We start from the raw sequence: 21970 nt of genomic DNA, 5'->3' as shown, positions 1-21970 counted from the left end.
AAGTACATATTTGTTTCAGTTTAAATGAAATTCGAATTTAATTTACGGCATTGCCAGGTTTGGCAACAGCTACATCTTCACAACGTACAGACAACTGTGGTGATAATTACCGCCCGGCACCCACTAGGAGGGTTTGAAACGAAGATTTTTGCCGGGCTAGTGTCATATTAGAAACTTTTGTTTTGCCTATAGTTTGCGTTAGATTTCTATTCATTTAGTATAGTTTAGGATATAAAATGTAAATATAAATTAAACGTGCGTCGTCATGAGTAAACATACTCCATAACTTGCTTTATACTTAAGTATCATTTAATTAATTGTTTAAATATTACATAAACAAATATTTCTTTATTTTCTTTGTCTGACATATTTTCAAGCTAACTTCATTATTATAAATTAATTTATATATTTACACATATACATTATATAAAAGAAATTGTGTTTCAAAAGCTTTCATAAACAATTGAATTAAAGTGAATCATCATTAAGGTCCGAAGTGAATTTCTCCCATCTTATCTTTGATTGGCTAAAATTTCGATTTGCTTTCTACTACAAGAAAAAAACTTCTAAACACAATCTTCCGTTGAAAGCAAACGACCGTGAAATCGAAAAGGTTCGATCATTATCTACATTCACAATATGAAGTAGATTCCTTTTGCGAGGAATTGACAAATTCTCCCAGAGTTATTCTTGCCATGAAAAGTGCTTTCTCAATTTAGTCGTTCGGATTCAGATTAAAACTGTAGGTCTGCTATATCCCTCACAACATTACTCGCAAAAAGGAATGGTTGAGAGTTGTAATTCACTAGGCCCTAGTTATCAAAGGACTGTTGATCCAACTAATTTATTCATATATCCAATCGATAAGCGAAATAATTCCATTATCGATTAAAAAATCGACACTCCCAATCGGGGCCATTTACAAAATTTGGTTAATGATCCCTGCAACTTTCAAGTTACAATTTCATAGCATGGAATGCCAATGACAATTTTGTTTTGATAAAGTTTTTTTTTTATTTCAAACGGAATTTGTTCTTGCTAGTGTTTTAAAATGTTCTCTCTTGGATTTATAAAGTAAAACAACATAAAAAGCGTGCATATGTCTAGCAGAGTATCTCTGATTTCTTAGAAACCAATGTCAAACAATTGTCAACATTTGCCTTATAATCAAAAACTTTTAAAGCCAAACCTACCAAAAAACTCGCAACTTTTTCTTTAAAGATATTTTTATTTTATTAATTACGCCTCAAATCGCTTTGACTTTTAATTGTATTAAACTTTTTACACAATTTGTATAGCTAGCTTATTTTTTGTTTGACTACTAAAAACTTGAATTATTCTATTTATTATAAAAACAATATAAATCACAAAAAAATACATTCAAAAATATGTATGAATTACTATACTTTAGTAAAAATAACTGCTTCGCTTCAGTTGGAATGAGTCTTCTTACTTCCACCACTGATGCCACATAGTTTTTTAGCTCTTGCTTTGGCCATATAAGTCATTAGTAAGTAAGTCCCTGGCAGAACCAACACGATTAGATATACTTTCAGGAACGATGGCATATCGAATGCAAAGTTCCATTTATTTGGTAATTCCACTGACAATCTTTTTGTCTCTTCGAAATAGGGAATATTCCGTAAGATAATAATTCCTTCGCATAGAATGCCCATGGGGTAAAGGGGAATCCAGATTGTGTAACGCAACCAAGTCAACAACCCAATGTCAGACTCAAACATTTGAGTGATGTAGTAGGGATATCTAGAGGAACAAAAAAGAAACCATATCAAAGTTATTGCATACAATAGGAGAGGTACTTGGGATAGTTTACCTTACAACTTCGACCAATGCCCATATACAAAACACATAAAAGACAACTGGCTTCGTTTGCATGCGTGGCTCCAGAGTTAACATCACAAATAGAACAAAATTCCTTCCAGTTACTTGGCAGAACGGAATCAATGGTCCTCCTTTCGTATAGCCAAAGATTGGATGCAAAACTTCGAGATACTGTAATAGCTGGCAGAATTTCAACGGATTGCCAACAGTTTCATAAATCTTCGACATGGAATCCGGTCCATCTCGATAATAAAGCACCGACATCACCAGCAACACATAAGTAAAGCCAACGAATTGGCAAAGATTGTAAAAGACCATGTAAACCTTTTTGCCACTCTCTGTGGAATTCATAAATCGATAAGTAAATTCAGGGAAATCAAAATCACATATTACCCTTGATGTAGCCAAGCTCTTCCAAGTGCAATTTCCGACTTGCCGACGAATAGTCTTCCATGACGTCTCTAGGTTCGTCCTCATCGACGACATCATCTTCGGTACGCCATCGGTCGAAATCGATTTTTAACCAGTGTGGCTTCTGTGGGGTGGCAGTAAGCCTTGGCCACCAAGCAGGTTGTTCTTTTCTAATGGTAAATTCGATTTTTGAATCATAGACTTTGAAATGTGAGTCCTAAAATGAGTTGGATATATAATAAATGTAACTTTAATCAAAACTTGTGGAGTTTCATCCCAGCCAACAACCACTCACATCGTCGTCGATTTTTGAAAATAAATTAAGTGCAAATTGATAGTCATTCAATCCCCGAGCACCAAGTCCGTATGTACTGAATTTTAGGGATTTCTCATCGAACCGTACATTAGGTTGCTGTGAAATAGAATTTCCTTTAATCAGTTAAACACTATAAAATGGCCAATTTACTTACCTTTGAATCTTTTAATTCAACTTTTAATGTAATTTGGTCTTCGGTTTGGGCCCAATAGACAAGTGGAGTGAGTTGTTGCTTCGAAGTTGTGGTTGTTGAAGAATTCATTTTCTAGGATATTCTTTTTTCAATTGAAAATATCATAATCCTTGTGACTTGCAGCCTTTTTTAGGGTTTAATTATTTTAAATTTAATATAAAATTTATATAAATACTGAAACTTTGCAGGGAACACAAAATTTTCACTTGTATGCCTGTCGCCTGTGTAGTGTAGTGTGTATCAATTCGAGAAGGGAAATTAATTATGACTGACGGTTCTCACAACCGTTGACGTTTTGGTTGAGGGTGATAAGAAAAAGGGATATTTAAATTATTGTACAGGGCTGTTATACAATTTGTGAGGATTATACTAGGAACAGTTTTATTTTATTTAATTGAGATGAGGCAATTTGTGATTGCAATGAAAAATACTGCCTGATGTTGTAACTGTTGCCTGTTTTCTATAAATTGATATGACATAACATTTTCAAGTATGAATACAGTTTTTATTCAATTTGAGCGTTTTGTTTATTTATCAGAATGCATTATGACCACTATGGGGTATTGACTTTTTTGGTTCTGAAGTATGCAAAATGTCAAATATAACTGGTTTTATATGTGTGCATATTTTTGTCTGTTTCGCAACAAGCGTTTTGATTTTTTAATGACCAATTTATTACGATTCAATATCCAATTAATAAAAGAAATCCAAATTACGTCTAACTTAAAACTGTTTGTCGGCTTCGATCGGCGTCCCTTCATTTGATGATGGTGGTTCGTTTTCTTTTTACCAAGCCATCTGCTTTTTTTCTATCACTTGAAGTTGGTTATAATTCAGGACGGTAAGTTCGAGGTGGCGTTGGCAGTAGCTTCTTTGTTAAGCTCATGTTAAATTTACGTTAAAACCAATCAAATAAATTACATTACAATTTTTAAAATCAAACTCTGTGTTTAAACTTTATTAAAATTGCTCCAAAATTTATCTTATAGTTTTAAAGAAAACTAGAACAAATGTCATTTTTTAAACCGGTGTGTGATTGCCTAGTTAAGGGTAGTACGCAACTCGAACTAAAATTTAAATCATATTTTCTCTTCAAACTTCAGCTAAAACCTCGGCTTAATTTGGGCAGAAGAACTTTTGGGTAGAAAATTTAATCTCCAAAAAGAGAGATATTCTCTGACGATCATCGCCAAATTCTTTTTCCTATCAGAACTAAATTATTTTCGTATTTCGCAATCTTTTTTTTGATTTTGGATGCTTAAGACTTTTTAAAAAAACGCTGTTGTCCTTGAACTCAATTGAACATAGCCATACAAAATTAAAGAGGGGAATTTTGATAAAATTTTTTGTGAAACAAAGTACCATTTAAAGAATGTTTTTAATTTCTTTTAGCAGGTAATTTTATATGTTCTTGGATTTATATTTAAAATATCAACCATTCCTTCTTTTAGCTATAACCTCTAATAATCTCTCAAAGTTTAGCTCTAAATAAATGCTATGAGCAATTTATAATTCCACTAAACTTTGACAGCTCAATAATGTACTCTATGAAACAAAAATATGAAATTTTATCCAGAGCTGCGTATCACTCGGGTAAAATGCTTTTTAGCTTGATTAAGTTTTGGAGAGATCTTTAACCACTATAAAATAAAACTAAGTATTTTTTTGAAGTATAATTTAAAGCCCTTTCAAAATCGACTAGGCTTGTGAATAACTTGGCAAGCACTTTATTTTGGTAGACCAATCTTTGTGCCTAGAGGTAGCGATGCCGTCTCTGTTTTCTATTGATTTCTTTTCTACACCGGCGCACAACGGTCTATATCGAAACCCCAAGTTTAATAATAATGGGAAATTATAAAAGTTCGTTTTTTTAAGCTTTGAAAACAATGTTTGATATAATTTGTGACAATACAATGAATCTCCACAATTTTTGGTTTTTTAATTTATTTTTCAATCATTGTGATGATTAACAATAATTGTACATGTAGACAGCCTATGAAATGAGCAGCAAATGTTGTAAGCAAAAAAAACTATAATTTCTTAAATACTGTTATTTTTTCCATCCAATAGGTAAACTTGATGAACATGCACCGAACTTTTTGCTTCCGTTACTGTTTTTCCAATAAATAAATCATAAATTTTACTAAAACAACCAAATATTTCCATTAAAATTAAAAACATAACATATATATTAATAAGCATTTCGCGATGTTTAAAGATAATTCGCCGTGTAGATGGTAAGTTTCTTTTTTACATTTACATAATTTGTTGAAAATATTCGTTATGGTTTTGATAGTTTGGAAAATGTTTAAGGAATCCTATACTGTCCTTGTTCTTTATTTTATAGGTTTACTTTCGTTACAAAATATTTTTTACGAAACATAGTGTGGTTTAAAAAAAAAATTAAAACCCCTAAAAAAATATAAATGTTCACCATAGAAGTATTGCAAATGTATGCCTCCATCAATATTGACCCCAAAAATCTAATAAAAGTTAATAATTTAATTAAATATGTGATTGTTTCAGTTAAAAATAAACAGTCCAAATATTACATACCTAATCAAATGAGTTTGTAATGAGATACTGTGGGCACATAATTCGTATTTATTTTCAAAAAAAACCTAATGAGCATGATTACTAATTAATAATTTATTAGGGACCATGTGTTGTAAACCGTTTTTAAAGGTTCTAAATGTGAATAGCTTAGCATTAAAACAACACTACTTATTCAGATGTCCTTTTATAGAGGAAAAATACGTGCGTTTTATGTGAAGTTTAGTCATATTTCTTTCTTCATTCGGGTGTGTTTTGCTTTGATATTGTATCTGGTTTAGAAATAAATTGAAATATAGTGAAGTGCAAAGATGACGTCTATAGCTCATAGAATGATGACTATAAAAAGGTCAAATAAAGTAGATACCCTTCGTGTTCCAACATGTGCAGTGAGTAAAACTTATTGTAAAGGTTTTAGATAGATTTAAGAAAACTAAATATTCTTCAGAAAGTTTTTTTTTATATATGATACTAGCTGACCCGACAAACGTTGTTTTGTCATGTAAAAAACGTCTAGATAATATTTAGATAGAAATAAATAACTTATTTTATGTTTGTAAGGATGTGGTATATAAGTGGGAGAGGTATAGAGCACTGCAAACGTGACAAAATATTAAAATAACTAATCACCAATTTTTTTTTAATTTATTAAAATTAATTCCTTAAAATTATATACATATTGCTTATGACTATATGACTATACTACTATAAAAACTATATTAATCCCTTGATGCAAGAACAGAGTGTACAATATTTTTTTGTGATCCCGTCTTTCATCAATAGAAACAAACTGGATGGTTTGCCCACTAGAGAGCACGACACGTATAAATCAGTGTGAAAAACATGAAGTGATCTAATCTAATATGCATTACAAATGCTAATTTAGTTGGAAATTAAAGGCGTTTGAATTGAATTGGTACATCTATGCGTATAGTAGGGATTCGCGGTAGTAATATGTTTTCACCTCGGACTTTTCCATTTAATTTATGGTTTCGATAACATTTTCACTAATTTTTTAATTACTAATCGCGTGCCGTTGCACCACTGTGGTGAGTTCAAATTACGAAGCAAAATTATCGGAGATTCTTCAGTTTTAAATTATGCGGTGGCATCCCTGGTAAATCCAATGAGTTCAAAAACTAAGTTGGATATCTTACAGCTTCGATAGCACAAACTTTACCAAAAGATTTGTATGACACCAAGTCTCTTGGTAACAAATGTTGTATCTTGAGATTTCATTCGTTGACATCCACATTTGTTGCTGCTAAAATTGCTTCTTCTGGCAGCCACTCATGATTTGTATATTGTCTGTGTACATCAGGAAATATATAGTCAATGAGAGCATCTTTTGAATCAATAATCTTGCTGAAATTGATCATTAATTGTATGCATCCAATTTTATCTGTAGTAACTTTTCTGTCGCCTATATCCAACAGTTGTCTTGAGAGTGTTTCAGCGGATGGATCTTGAAGCATTTGAACACGCATTTTTACTTCCAGTTATACTCACTCCACAGTGGTACGTTGAACGCGTAATAACGGAAAATGTTTGTCTGAAATCAACTGAAAAGAGTAGCAGAGTGCAGCCTCATAGTCTATCGTTGTTTTTTATATCTTTCAATGTCCTTTTCAACGCTTCAGCGAATTTTTGTGTGCCATAGTGCATTTATCCCAGATGATAATTGTACACTGTTTCAGCACTGTGGCCATGGATGATTGTTTTTTATATTGCACACCACGTCTAGGTTATTTTGAATATTTAGTGGCAGTTTAAATACTGAATGAGCTGTTCTGCCTCCATCCAATTAAGTTGCCGCAATACCAGAAGATGCAATAACCAATGCGTAACCATTATTTCATCGTATTTTAGCAAGAATTAGAGAAATAAGGAACGTTTTGCCAGCTCCATCTAGTTCTTCCAAAAAAAAGAATCCACCATGATGTGTTCAAAAATAGTTCTTTGTTCTTCATTTTTGCGAGAAACAATCGCTGCCATTTCTACAGTATTAAATTGTAGTTTATGATTCAATTCAGTGTCTATTAAATCAGATGCATTTCAATATAATGAATGAATACCAAAATGACTGAGTGGTAAGTTGGCAATGATAACGCAAAGATCCTCGATAGCAATCAATGCTTCATTGTACATAGTACTGAGTACTATCGTAAGATCTTTTCACCGTGTACAGAGTTAATGCAATTAAACAAAAGCACTTAGGAATATAAAAAATCGATAAAAACCTATTCTTAAACTTACCGAAAGTATATTAAAAAATTTCATCTAAATTGGTTAAGCCGTTTCTGAGGAGTATGGCAACTAACACTGTGACAGGAGAATTTTATATATTAGATTATTTCAATCTAATTTTAAGACTAAGTTCACTTCTTATAAAATGTTTTATATTAAACAGCGAAAGTTTATTAAGTTCTCAAGTTTTATTTTTAATCTTTATTTTTAATGATCTTATGAATTCAAATCAAATCAAATTGTTCAAGTTTTCGAAAATCAGAAATTTCCTTTGTTCTTTCGTTCTCTTTTCAATAGAAATTGGAACATGCTGAGAACGGTGCCAAATTTATAAGCGTTTTTAAATTTTGTTGAAAAAATTCAGGGGGAAATGTTATGTTTTAGAGCTGTAAATCAACATTTTTTCAATTTTATATTAAGTGACAGCAAGACGAAAACTTATTGATTATGGTTGACTGTATCAGTCGTGATCAAAAAAATAAGGTAGCAAAGATTTGGCTTCAAGAAGAGTAAAAATTCAGTCCAACATTTCTTCTTCAGAATTTTACTATAAAAAGTAAAAACTCTTCTAAAAAAATCGGTTCTAAAATTAAATTTTGTTTATAAACTTTTATATTTTAATATTGGAAAGGATTAAATTACTTTAGGCTCCTTAATTGAAAGCTTATTAAAAAAAACTGTTTTAGTGTCATTCTATTATAAACTCATTTAAAATAACATTGGTTTTAGGGTTTTTTTGAATTTTCCAAGAGATTTTTATGGCTGCACTGTGGTTTCCTTACGTCAAATCGAATTGTTTTTAATTTTCTGGGTTTTCTAAAACGAGATTTAATTTTATCCGTAAAGTCCGAATTTCGAAGTTGTAATGATGAAGGTATTAAGGGCTCTTTTTGAGCTAATGTAGTCCCGACTTTGTTCGAAAATCCTTTCCCCTTCAAACTTTATGTTAAGCTTAAAAAAACACACTTTAAGGTTTAAAATTAAAAAAAAATTAATGATGTAGATTTTCTGGGCTCTTTTTGGACTCCTAATCTCGTCAAAATTCAGATGGGTTTCACAAGGCCTTTGAAATTTTTGACGGATTTCTAAACCAAACAAAATTTTACGAAGCTAATAGGGTAATTAAGGTTTTTTTGGACTCCTTAGTTCATGGATTCTCCAGATTGATTTCTTAAGCCCTACCACCCAACTTAAGTTAAAAATTTGTAATTTATGGAGACTTTCTAAAACAAATTTTAAAAATTAAATGATGGCGGAATTCTAGGCTGTTTTTGAGCTAATTAAGTCTTATAAGTGTTAAGTAGTGTTATCAATGGGAAGCGATATCAACTAAATGACATTTTTTAATTCCTTTTAATTTTTATAAAATTTTCTTTCATCGGCTTTATATCCTCGACAACTTCTCGAATTCCGTCTTCAGGTCTTGAATCGTTTGAAGAGCATTACATTATTTTGCCCATGGCTTAAAGAAAAGAGTCTAAAGGTGTTAAATAACAAGACCTCACTTTGATTATTTCTTATTTCAAAGTAGGAAGCTTTTCTGGCAATACTACGAAATTTATTTATACTATGTCATAACTTGACTTGGAATTGAGTTTTAACAATTTAATTTCCTTTTTGAAGCGCGTTTTACTTGTATTTGTAATAATAGTGTAGTTTTTACTTATCAAATGTCAAAAGTGACAGCTTCCTAAATTTGGTTTATTGAAAATGAAACTTTTAAATGAAAACCTTATATCTCTGTGGCTCTGATTTTGGACTCGTTGTGTTTATTTTTTTTTTTAAATGGCACATCATTGAATCGTTACTGAATATAGCATTTAACTTATTTTCAAATTTGAAACTCGAAGACAAAGTTCTATTCATAAAACTTGTATCATAAAATTTAAGGAATCAAAGTTTCTTTCGAAGCTTTCATATGACTTAAGACTTTTCACCTCGCTTATATTTAACCTAATAAAAGCTTGTGTTTTTTTAATCAAAAGTAAAATTTAGCTTTTTATTTTTATACTCGCCCACACACGCATAGAATTTCGGAATCTGGAAGTCTCCTCTCTATCTTGAACCCGTATGATTGTATTAGTTTGTGAGACATTAAATTGCATTTATGGAATAAGACAAATAACAACAATCACTGTCCAAAGGTAGATATAGACACCTATTATTGTTATGGCATTGGGGAAATGTCCACGAAAATTAATATCAAGCTCAATTTATTATAATGGACAATTGACTTTAACAGCTATAGCACCTCCAACTGACATCAGTGTGGTGCTCAGTGAGTGTGTCATGTAGTCCTAGCCTTCGTTGCTCTTTCCTCGTCGTACTTCTAGTCGTCCTGTGCGAACTCTGTAGAGAGCCAAAAATGATATTTATGGGAATATATTTGTACGTAGAGCCTCGTCGTCGTCGGGCTCGGGAGTTGTGTATAATGTGCTGCGCGCAGCAAAGCGACTTGTTGATACTACTATACAAAAAAAAAACAATGGCAGTAATATGGTGCTGTATATTTTGTGGATGAACGACTCTTGCTCGTCTTAGTTGTTGTTGTTGTTGAAGTTGTCTTTTTGCATTGGATTCTTTTTTGAGAAATTTATTGGGATATTCAGCGAATATGAAGAAACATGCCACATGTTGCGCGCACACACAATATGGCTATTGTTATTGAGCACTTAATAACTTTTTTATAGGTTGGACATGAGTTTTCAATGTATGACCGAGACAATTATATAGACAACCTACTTTGAATTCATATATCAATATCATAAGGTATCATAAAAATATCTTTTCGACGAATAACTTTTTAAGTTAATTGAAAAAGTTTGTTATGAAGATGTTGACTTGGAAAAAAAGTAGAATTTTTTGATAAATTGATGTTTTGCTCTTTGAAGAAAAATGGTGACCGTTCCCAAGGTTAAGTTTTTGAAAACGACATAATCCGGATACGGATATCACAGTTTAACTTGAATTCAATCAAGAAACTTTTTTTTTAATTCAATTAAGTTTGTGTTAATCTTCGATTTACGTTGTTTTTCAATGAGGGATTTAAGTTGATCTTAAGTTGACATACTTTTACTGGATTTAGATGTCAGTATTTAACTGCATCTTTACTTACTTAAGGTGGCGCTACATTTGGAGACGAACCAGGGTCTCAACCAACATGCATCTCCAACCAAGTTGGCTGAGGTCGTGTTCCACCTGGGTGGCCCACTGGAGTCGCGGGCTTTCTCCACTGCGCTGTCCTTCGGGATTCAATTCGAAGACCTTCCGGACTGGACGTTCGCTCTACATGACCCAGCTATCTAAGTCGTTGGACTCCTATTCTTTTAACCAGGTCAGTGTCACTGTACAGCCAGTAAAGTTCGTCCTTATATTTTATCCTCCACTCTCCATCTATGCAGACGGGACCAAAACTCACCCGAATAATTTTTCTCTCAAAGCAACCTAAGACGCTGTCATCTTTCTTTGAAAGGGTATACCTCAAAGTTCTAGCTGTCCATGGTGACTTTTTGTCCAAGACGTCGTCGTTCAATGTCGTTGACTTAACCCATCTTATCCGCTTCCGTCGCATAGCACAAAAACGTACCACTGACATAACGATTTGATCTTCCAAACTATGTCAATTTTATCGGTGTATCCGAGTAAATGTATGTTCCTTTGGAAGATTGTGAACTTAGTGTTAACGGTTGAGCTTAGCACAATTTTTTCCAGAACGGTGTTAAAGAATTTGCATGACAGTGCATCGGTGAGATCCCTTCCGACTTTTATTGAACATCGTGCATTCTTCATAGTCATTCTGAACAAAGGGACAAGTTTGACATTTATGCTCTGAAAACTTGCAAACTCTGCAAACGAAAACAATGGATTTGAAGTAACTTACTTACTTACTTAAGGTGGCGCTGCAGTACTGTGTGAACTAGGGCCTCACCAAACAAACTTCTCTAAGATCATGTCGTAATGTGAATATTATTTGGTCAGTAATGGATTTTTCTGGTTTGAAGCCAGATTTGCATCACACTGATTAAATTCCAGAATCATATATACATATCTTACGTAAGCTTTTGTCACACTGAAACGCTGGGTCTTATTTTATTTTATGATATAACTTAAGATTACCTCAACAGACTCTTAAGATTCAGACTGCCCATTTTTAATTTTAGCTAACACAATTTATTCTCAATTAAGCTAAGCATACAAGCATATTAATGAGTAAATGCATTGAGTTTTTATGTGGGAAGTGCTCCTATTATACATTTTCTTAAGGATTAAAACTGTTTTTTGGTCTAAATCTTGATTGAGATGCACCTTCCAAACAAATCTCTGCTCTAATGTATCAAACGCTTTTATAGAATCGATGAAGGCAAAGGATATGTTATGTTGAGGGCTATATACTTAGGTTAAAAACTAGAGTTAAAACGCAGAGCAGCAACAAATTTTAGGAAGCAATTAGTTCGAGGATTCACCTTCAAAATATAAGAAGCAAGCTATCAATACTTATTTCATTTCATATGAAACATTAGTAATCAATATAATTTGTTGTTAGTTTCTCTATCTAAAGAAGGGTTCTGCTACATTTTGGATTTGCAAAACAGTTATCGAATATTAAAATATAAATGTATCTCATTATGCATCAGTTATCCAAGAAGATTTAACGAAATTATCTAAGAGCATAAGACTATTACAATTATTTTGTTTGTAGGCAGAAACAAAGGTTTTACCTAATATATATCTAAAACTGCTATAAACATGTTACTAAGCTAAAATACAATTTTAAGATTTTTAGTTGAGAAACATTTGTTGGCTTATTCTAGCAAAATAATACCAAGCATGCATTAGAACCAACAGCAACAAAAAATTACTTGATACAATTTACCAGTTGAGAAATTATCCATTTATTCTCTAACACTTTATTACTTTACCTAATATCTACCTACATCACACACCTTTAATTTAATGTATTTGATTGATTACGGTATTTAAAAAAAAAACATAAAATTAATGACACAAGCGCGATTTTCTTTGTAAACAAAAAACAATTACATATCTTAGTGATGTTTCAAAACAATGTACACGGTATGGATATAATTAAAGGATACCGAATACAAGAACATACTTTAAGAAGCTAAACGGATTTCATTTAAATTTTTTATTTGTTTTCTCTAGAATACTTTATCCTGTTTCGCGCTACAGAGAAATACAGAATTTAATACGATCTAACATATACATGTATGCATAGACAAAATACATATGTCTGTATATGTGTACAGGAAACGGAAACTGCAAATACTATTAAAAGTAAAATCTTTTCAAAACTTTTTGATGCCTTGATGCTTCTTTAAAATCTAAAGGTTGGTTTTACTTTTTTTCTTCCAACAAGAATAAACTTGTGTGGCAGAATCATTGAAATGCAACAACAATATATGTATATATATATCCTCTGCAAAACCACACTTACACTGCAACAGAACCCTACACAACCCCCAGTCAAAAAAACTTCCTACTGGGTATGAGTAAAGTACCTTCTATCTTTAACAGTAAAATTGCTGCTAGTTTGATGTGGTATATTATTACAATTCCACATGAAATAGAGTAGGTGTGTGTTGATTACTAATCCTTCCATTCTCTGCTTCATCCATCCGTTTTCACACATTTTCCAATGTCAGCAGAGATTTGTAGTTTAGGCTTTTGGCTTTTCACCACACATCCGAATGGTGTAGACCTTAGACTGTAGACTTTAGGAACATAAAAAAACCTCCCCTTTTGGAAGGTCGAAAAGACTTTATGTACTCTCTGATTTTCACCATCAACACGAGTACCTTACACAACACACACGAGAATCCGAATAAAACACCATCACCGGAAGAGAGCGAAGTAAAGCGATGCAATATAGGAATCCTTGTACTTGTGCTTGCATTGGAAGCAAAAGTTGCTTATAGAGAGAGACCAGGACCAAGACCAAGACCACCCTCACCTCAGGCCGCAGGAAAAACGCAGATGGCGGGTGGATAAAAAGGTGACTTTTCGGACAAACAAGAAACACAACCTACTCACAAACTCACTAAAAAAAGGACGATCGCAGGTTAAAGAGAGAGACGGACACACAAGTATGGAGAAGGTTTCGGTGTCCTGTGCCACGAGAGAGCGAAAGCATATTTTAGTTGGTTTGTTTGATTATACTTCGTCCTGTTGTTGCCTGAGACCTGACAGAGTGATGTTTTTTTGTTGTGTGCTATCCATCAGTGTTTTTGTTCGTGTCGTTGTGATATGATCCTTCGGATTGATTTTTGTTATTATTTTCCCATTTTTTGAATTATCGCATATATTGAGTTTTTGTACCAACCAACCAACCAGCCAACCAAAATAAAAATCTCTTAACTCTCAACTCAATTTCTTTTATCCCACTTTTTGTGTGTTAAATAAAATTAAAAAATTTAAATAAATTTAAAAAAAAGAAATAAAATGTAAAGATAATTACAAATTTAGAAAAAAGAAAAAAAATCTAAAGTTCCTTTTTAATGTGAATCCTGGTGGAAATATTTTTGTTCTTATATTATTGTGTGTGTCGTTTGTCTTTACGAGTATTATTGTTTTACTTTAACTGTTCTTTGAATGGAATGTTTTTATAAAAGCCACAACATGTACGACTGTTTTTGAAATTTTGTTAATATTCATACGAGTGTGTACAAAAATGTGTTAAAATATTTATTTACTTCAGTTTCTCTTAATCTCTTCTTCGAAAAATATATAACGATTTAAAAAAAAGTGATACGAAATTCTCAGTGCCTCCCTCATATATACATATATAACAACAACCAACAGCAACAAAATCGCAAAAATTTGTTATAAGAAAATAGTATTTTCATAACAATTAAAAAAATAAAATATATACAAATGTCTATATGTATTTTTAACCGTTTTTTCACTCTCTAATATCTCAAAACCTCATACAATTGGTGAAATTCTTCTCCTTCAAATGTGTCTACTAAAACGTTGATGATAATTATGATGACAATGAATATGCCAACTTGGATGTAAAGAGCAGCAAGGACGTTTCACTGCAAAAATATTTTTAAAAACAAAACAAAATATAAATCAACACAAAGAATAAAACTAACATAGTGTTTCAAAGTCATCGCTTTATCTATATTTTTCTATTCTAAAGAGGAAAAACAAACTTTTTTCAAAACAAAAATCTAACTAAAAATTGCTATTTCTTAATTAAATTTTCTATCAAAAAAGGTGTAAATTTACGTAAAGTCAAATATTTTTTGGTGAACGTTTCTCCTTCAAACAACAACACACAAGTTCGAGCTTAAGAAATTTCAATAAGTCTTGTTTCATTTTAATTTTCTAATTCCGCAAATAACCAAAATAAAAAAGGATGCAAGTATAAAAAGAAATATACTCGTACATTTAAGAAAACACAGAAAAACTAAAAGAAATCATCTTTCGTGAGTAAAAAGTAGTTCTAGAACAAAAAATCAAATCAGAATAATATTTCAGAAGCTGCTGTTTTTGATTGATTCTGTGGATGGTGATGATGATGGAAAGGACATACATAAATATATATTTATAACCATCTCAGCAGCTGCTTATTGCGGAAATTTAAATTGAATTGCTGGGTTTCTTGGATCTGAATAACTCATCAAATCAATTTAGTTCGTTTATTTGTGTAGAGTTTTGTCTTGTGTCACACTAATTATTATACCTATTCGATGAAATTCTCCATTGATGAATGATATACCTACTTATAAACATATGTGTGTATTTAATTTAAAATAAAAAACAATAAATACCAACATCATTATGACGTATCGACCTTTTGATCAATCGACCTTCGCTTCGGTTTCGTAGAAAATTAATATTGCTTTAAATCTCAAAGGACCTTCATACCAACCAACCTACCAACCATCATATAATTTCTGCTGAGCCATGATTTTTCTCTTATAGGGATTTTGTCGTCTTTCCATCCCCCTAATGTTTTTTTTTATAAAATAATTTTCATCATCATTAACATCATCATAATCACCATGGTAGAGATAGAAAATTTTAATTAGAATCTTTGATCAAAAAGGATTTTATCGAAAGTGTACCTACCTAAACCTACACATAAAAAGCGTATGGATATGTTAGACTCATGTAGAACACGATCTACTTACCTTTTGATTTATATTAAGTCGATAAACATACATACATACGTGTGTAAGTATAAGTTTTATCCATGTTCGTTCTTCTTAAAAAGAAACTCTCGAACCCAAAAGGATTAAAAGTTAAAAAAGATATAAAGTTTTCTTTATGTTGTTTTTTCTCTTTTTTTGATATGCAATTGAAATTGTAATAAATATATATGTATGAGTTTTTTTAAATTTATTAAAGTGCGAATATTCAAAAGTAGTAGTGGTGATATATGTTTAATGGAATTTGCAAAGTTAATACTTAATGGTTCTTCAGTTCCTTTTTTTTTCAAAACATCAGCAAAAAAAGTTGGTTTTATGCTAAGAGTAAGTTTAGTTGTTTTCCCTTTGGTAGTAGGTGTAAATTTGGTGCGATTAATATTCCTAATTGAAAAGAAGACAGAAGATTTAATTACAAAAATGTGATAAATTTTCATTATTCGTAACATTTGTAATTAAACTCTTGGTTATCTTCAAATGAAACCGAATTTTTTGTTGAAGAATTTATTTGTGTTTTTAAAACTTCTTCAAAATGTTTGCTATACTCACCTTAAAACTTTTGTATTGATTTCCAGATTTTTTAATGCAATACAGTTTAAAAAGGATGAATTTTCATACTTCTTTGGAAAAGAACATTAAAATCGAGGTTTTTCGGGATTGTACTAAAACTATTTTTAGTACTTAAATTAAGGGCCGATTTAGACAATCATTTAAATTCTATATTTCACTGCAAATACAATAAAAATATCTGCATACTTTTAAAATAGAAATTGTAGTTCTGAAATTCACTTTTATCGATTATGATTGATGCATTTGATTTCTGAGAAGTTGCAGCTTTTATTTTATATTTGAGGAAAGGGACAAAACATTTAAAAGGATTTTTTAACACACCAAATGTCTTCTCTATACTAAAAACAACGTTCTTAAATAAACTTTTCAGACACAATCAGAAACTATGCTTTGATACCAGTCTTTTCCAACCGATTTTTGAAAACTGCTTTTTGCAAAGAATTGTAAGTCTGCAGCAAATGTTCGTCGACACAATGCAAATGAAAAATTACTTATAATTTATATTTATTTTATTAAAAAGGGCAGACAAAAATATAAATATAGTGAACAAAACTTTGTATCGACTGATGTGATAAATTTCGGCTGCTTTAATTTCACTTGAAGGATTTGAAAAGTATTCAAAGTTATAAAATTGATCAAATTATAGAATCCTGAACACAATTTCACTCGATTTTCAAATTAGATTCCGACTTTATTTCACTCGATTTTGAGAACTAAGCTGAATATCTTTATTTGTTATTTGCATTAAAATTCAAAATTATTTTTATACTGAACAAGTTGAAGACGAACTATAGAGAAAAAAATCTAACAGTAAATGTGCACATAGGGTTACTGTGTTATGAGTATAAAACAAAACGTTTCAAATCGGTCAAGGGTCACAGATGGTTTATACTTAAATGTATTGTCTTTTAAAGGCCTAAATATACTGACAAATACCTATATTTTGAGATTTTGATGGTTTTAAATTTAATTCTGTTGTTATTTTTTCGTAACATATGTATTAATGAATGACAATTAAATCGTCATTTAATGTATGTATGAAATCCTCGTATCACAGTGTTGAAGGCCAAGCTCTTCCAAAACAACTTGACCGATTCTTTTAAAAATATATGCGCATATTTGGTAAGTTTGAGAATTTGTCGGAAACTACTTTTAAAACACATTTGACAGTTCTCGATGTTTCGAGGTCCCTAGAGTCGAAATAAAAGGTTTTTAGAGAGATTATGTCTGTGCATGCGTGTTTGTTTTGTAGTCCATAGCTCAAGAACCAGTAGAGATATCGACTTCAAATAAATGTTGTTATATAGATAATATAATAATGCAGGGATATGCAGAAAGGACTCTCAAAAAAAATTGCGTGGGTAGTTTCTCTTACCATAGCAATTTAAAAAATAACAGTAAAGACTTGAATTAAATTTTGAATTATATATTTAGCGATACCAAGCTAGTATGTTTTTGGAAAAAGATCCAATTATTGTTTATTTATAAATCAACAAAACTGGAAAAAAAATGTTCACCTAGAATATTTTACGAACAAAAAATGATTTTATCTCCAAAATAATTTTATGCAATGGTGTTTTTGACGTCTAGTAAAATTTTGAGAAAAATCGAGTTGACAGTATTTTTTTTTAATATAAATCTAAAAAAGTTCGTACAAATTGATTTTCGACTCAAACAATTTTTCAAAAATGTAAGACTATGGCTTCAAACTAATTTTGTCTTATGAGAAATATTGTTTTCAATATTCGGTTAAAATTTTGGAAAAAATCAAATTGACAGTTTTCTTATAAAAAATAAAAAAATACTAATAAAACTTTTTAAAATTTTACTTTCCACTCAAATTTCCTTTCAAAATTTTAAAATATTGGCTCCAACACTCAGTTTTTTCATAAAAAATTAAAATCTACAAAAAATTGTTCGCAAAATTGGTAAAAATCGATGTTCAGTTTACGATATCTCGTTAATAATATAAATAATTCAAATTAATATCATTCATCCAATTTTTTTATATAAGGAATAAAATATTTAAGAAATGCTACTAAAATTGTTAAAAATTTGTTTTCCACTAAAAATCTCGTTAACAAAAATAGATTTTGAAATCAAACTATTTCATTACATGCAAAATATTGTTAGTAATTTAAAATTGTCTAAGAATTATTCAAGAGAACTTTTTTAACAAAACACGAAGACCTACAAACTTTTAAACAAGACAAATCGACAGACGGAATAGGAAGTTATCAGTGTGGGTCGTATCCCAGCTTCTTTTTTTCGTATGATTTGAAATTAAAAAAAAATCTCACTTCGTTTGATTCCACAAAAACGGTAGTTATTTTTTCTCACAACAGCTAATATTGTTTTGCAGCTTATAACAATAAAAATGGTTCCTTTTTTGTCATAGTCTAAGACACATAACTTTAGCCGATATGTATACTCATGACATAAATAAAATAATTAAAACTATTTTTTGAAGGCTCAATATTTTGCAAAACCAAATCTTCGTGTAACACAGGATTACAAAGTGTTATTAAAAAAGCCTCCTGAAAGATGCAGGCATCTGGTGACGATATTTTTAAGTCTATAATTACCATTTTTTTGTATTCATTAAAAAAATTGTTTAAATTTTATTGCAAAATAGGTTAACATTATTCTTAGCTTAAAGACAAAATCTACAAATTGTGTGAACTGAAAAACAAAGCAAAAAACAACGATTCTCTTAGATATAAAAGCCTATACCCTCTATAGCGTTGCTATCTTAGAAATAGTAATTTCGAACTTTCTTAAAAACGACCTACAGATTATAATAAACTTTTGTTTTTAAGCTTAGCTTTTCTTTCAATATAAAACTATATTTTTGTACAGCTCCAGAAAAGTACTACCGTCATAGAACAGCTTTTTAATTTTTAAATGTTCTCACGAACTATTGAGAAATGATTTAATTTTTTTTTCTAAAAAATCTCTTATATTGTTAAAATAATATTTGATGATTTTTCTTTTATTTAAAAAAAATTAAGCTACAAAATTTTGTAGCTCAATTTTGTTGATTTTTTTTTGGGATCTTCAAATGTTTAAGATATAGATTTAAACAAATTTACATTTACACCAAAAGATTTAAAATTCGGATTAGTACTCTTATATTTATAAGTGTCAAAAAGTTATGACTGTAAAAAAAGTACCTACATCAGAATTTAGCAGCGATAAAAAAGTATGCATTGCAAAACGGCTTCAAAATTAATCGATGTATGTTACATGTAAAGATTTTAAGTATTGAATCTTAGTTTCTCCCTCTATTCACTTTTTGCAAAATTCATTTCTAATAAAAATATTTTTAAAATTGACAATTAAAACCTCTTAACTTGCTCTCTTGTTTGTGTATACAATCAAAACATTTATATTTTAATTGTAAAGCGATCGCCTATTGGTTGTGTAGTTAGGTAGGTGTCTAAAACTAACATAGAATAGTTCACTTGGCGTGCTCAGCTTTATGCAGATAGATGTTTATGATGATAGTGAAAGAATGTTATTGGTAGGTAGAAGGTACCTACTACAATCAAATCACATTCCTTCTTTCCTACAAGTTTTCATCGCAAACATGGAGTTATTACGTTCAGTTTATTTTTTTCGTTAAAGTTAAAAAAAAAAAAAACATACGAACAGGTAGAAGAAATTGCAATTGCGTTTTGGATTTTAGTCATAAAGTGACACGTAAGCAGTAGTTGTAGAGATTGCACGTATTACAATATATAGGTGTACGTTGAAAAAGTGGTTCTAATAGAAAATACATATACTTACTCTTTCTGGCCCTTTTCTTAGACTTGTACTAAGTTTTTATTCTTTTATTTAGGCAAACCCAAGTAAAAGAATAATATTTTAAAATTATATATACAAATGTTCCAAGATATTTCTTCTAGATATATCATATTCGTTAATCCGATGCAGTGGCGCTACACGGCCATCTTTGGTATTTACAGTAGTAGTTATAAAAATACATAAATATGTACAAATGCATTAATTTCGATAAAAGATAGGAATTTTTGGGCTCATGCATAGGATTTGATCTGGTGAGATGGGAGAGCGTTACATTTAATACAATTAAAATAATTATAAATCATTTTAAGATTCAAAATTTTACCTGAAAAATATGTTTGTCTTCAAAAATTTAAATGCCATTTTATAAATCAAAAAACCCATGATTTAAAAATTTTTTTTTTGAAACTCGTTAGAGCGTTTTTTTTTATAAATTAATTTTGTATATATAAAATTTGTCAATTTTGTTCTAAAAATATTTTTGGTATGCAGTTGTTTAGTGATTGTAAATATACGCTTTACATTTGAATTTCGTTAGAAAAAATGTTGACTCGTTTTTGAGAAATAGAATTTTGAAAAATGAAAATTCAATACTTTTTTAAAAATCCAAACAATACAACATTGCATTTTCGATAATCAAATATTGTTAAGGCAATATAAGAGCTTATTCAGAAAAAAATTACTGAAATCAATTCATAAGTTGCTGAGAAAATTAAAATAGAAAAAAACGGTTCTATGAGCGGTACCATTCCTGAGCAATAATAAAATTTTAGAGAAAATTTTAAAAAAATCCATCAGTTTGTTTTTGAGAAAATTCTAAATATAGTTTTTTGACCAAAAAAATTGTTTGGGGCCACTGTTAGTTTTGATCTTAAAAAAATGAAAAAAAGCGCCTAACGCGAATCTGCTTAAAACCTTAACTTCCAAATTTGAACTCAATCGACCCAATGGTTTAGCCTGTAGGAGCGTGGACAGACAGACAAAACAGACCGGACGGAATCGCGGGACTCACTTTTTTCGACTTCTCTACCATCGTAATATCATGTTTGATTAAAATCTCGAGTTCGAAATGTTGCACGAATGCAAAACTTGCCATTTAGTTCCTATATGTCGCAAGTAAAGGTCGATTGTAAGGTAAGTTTTGTGGCTTGTAGAACCATCCTGTTGACACCACATGTTTTCTAATTCGGACCAAAAATATTCGGTAATCATGACGCGAAATGCAAGCCATTCATCGTTAGCGTATGAAACAAAATATGGCTCAATATAACTCCGCCGGCTTGCAAGACTTACAAAATGTTTATTTTCACTCGACAACTGAATCACATTTTTCATATGGAACTAAAATTAGCTTCGTCAATTAAAGAAAAATCGCTCTTGAAGGTGTAATCACAGACTCGGAATTTCAGAACAAAATTTTAATACTTTGCAAAAAAGAAACCAAATTTAATGGTTATCTCCTTAAAGCCAAAAAATCATATAAAAGCAGCCATTAATCCTCAAAAAACACGTACAAAGTATTCAAACAAAGCTTAAAGTATTATTGCATTAAATCTTCTTATATTATTAAAAAAAAACTCTCAAAGCTATCATAAATAGTATAATATGTTTGTAGTCTGAATTAAGCAATTTCTATTACCATGTGCGGTACGTATTAGTACATGTATATAATGTTTCAAAGCAGTGTTTCCTTTGTACAAAGTTAAATACATAGGTACTCGCATTTCAAGGAGAATCATTTTATTTTTTGAAAAGTTATAAATCAGGATTTTTATATAAATACAAATTCATGCCTAACCTACACATACACCCAAAAACATTAAATTTTGTTTTTAATGTTTATCCGTAAATGAATTTAAG

General features: G+C 30.6%; 2 protein-coding genes across 2 annotated transcripts in view; one reads left to right on the top strand and one right to left on the bottom strand.

Moving 5' to 3' along the window:
* The window catches only part of LOC129953198 (uncharacterized), a 126908-nt gene that overhangs the window by 43682 nt on the left and 61256 nt on the right, over positions 1–21970 (top strand). Inside the window, exon 2 of the mRNA XM_056066123.1 lies at positions 4833–4999. The gene's annotated coding sequence lies outside the window, so the exon portion shown is untranslated. The remainder of the gene's footprint in view (positions 1–4832; positions 5000–21970) is intronic.
* LOC129953220 (very-long-chain (3R)-3-hydroxyacyl-CoA dehydratase) lies at positions 1209–3030 on the bottom strand. Its single transcript, XM_056066173.1, has 5 exons — positions 2724–3030; positions 2549–2665; positions 2236–2470; positions 1835–2180; positions 1209–1764 (listed from the first exon to the last, which is right to left on the bottom strand). Exons 1-5 carry the CDS (start codon positions 2829–2831, stop codon positions 1431–1433), a joined length of 1140 nt encoding a protein of 379 aa, XP_055922148.1. The 5' UTR covers positions 2832–3030; the 3' UTR covers positions 1209–1430.

This window comes from Eupeodes corollae, chromosome 1 (genome assembly GCF_945859685.1).
Source record: "Eupeodes corollae chromosome 1, idEupCoro1.1, whole genome shotgun sequence".
NCBI lineage: Eukaryota > Metazoa > Arthropoda > Insecta > Diptera > Syrphidae > Eupeodes > Eupeodes corollae.
The sequence above is the reverse complement of the archived record's forward strand: the minus strand, read 5'-3'. Positions and strand labels throughout refer to the sequence as shown.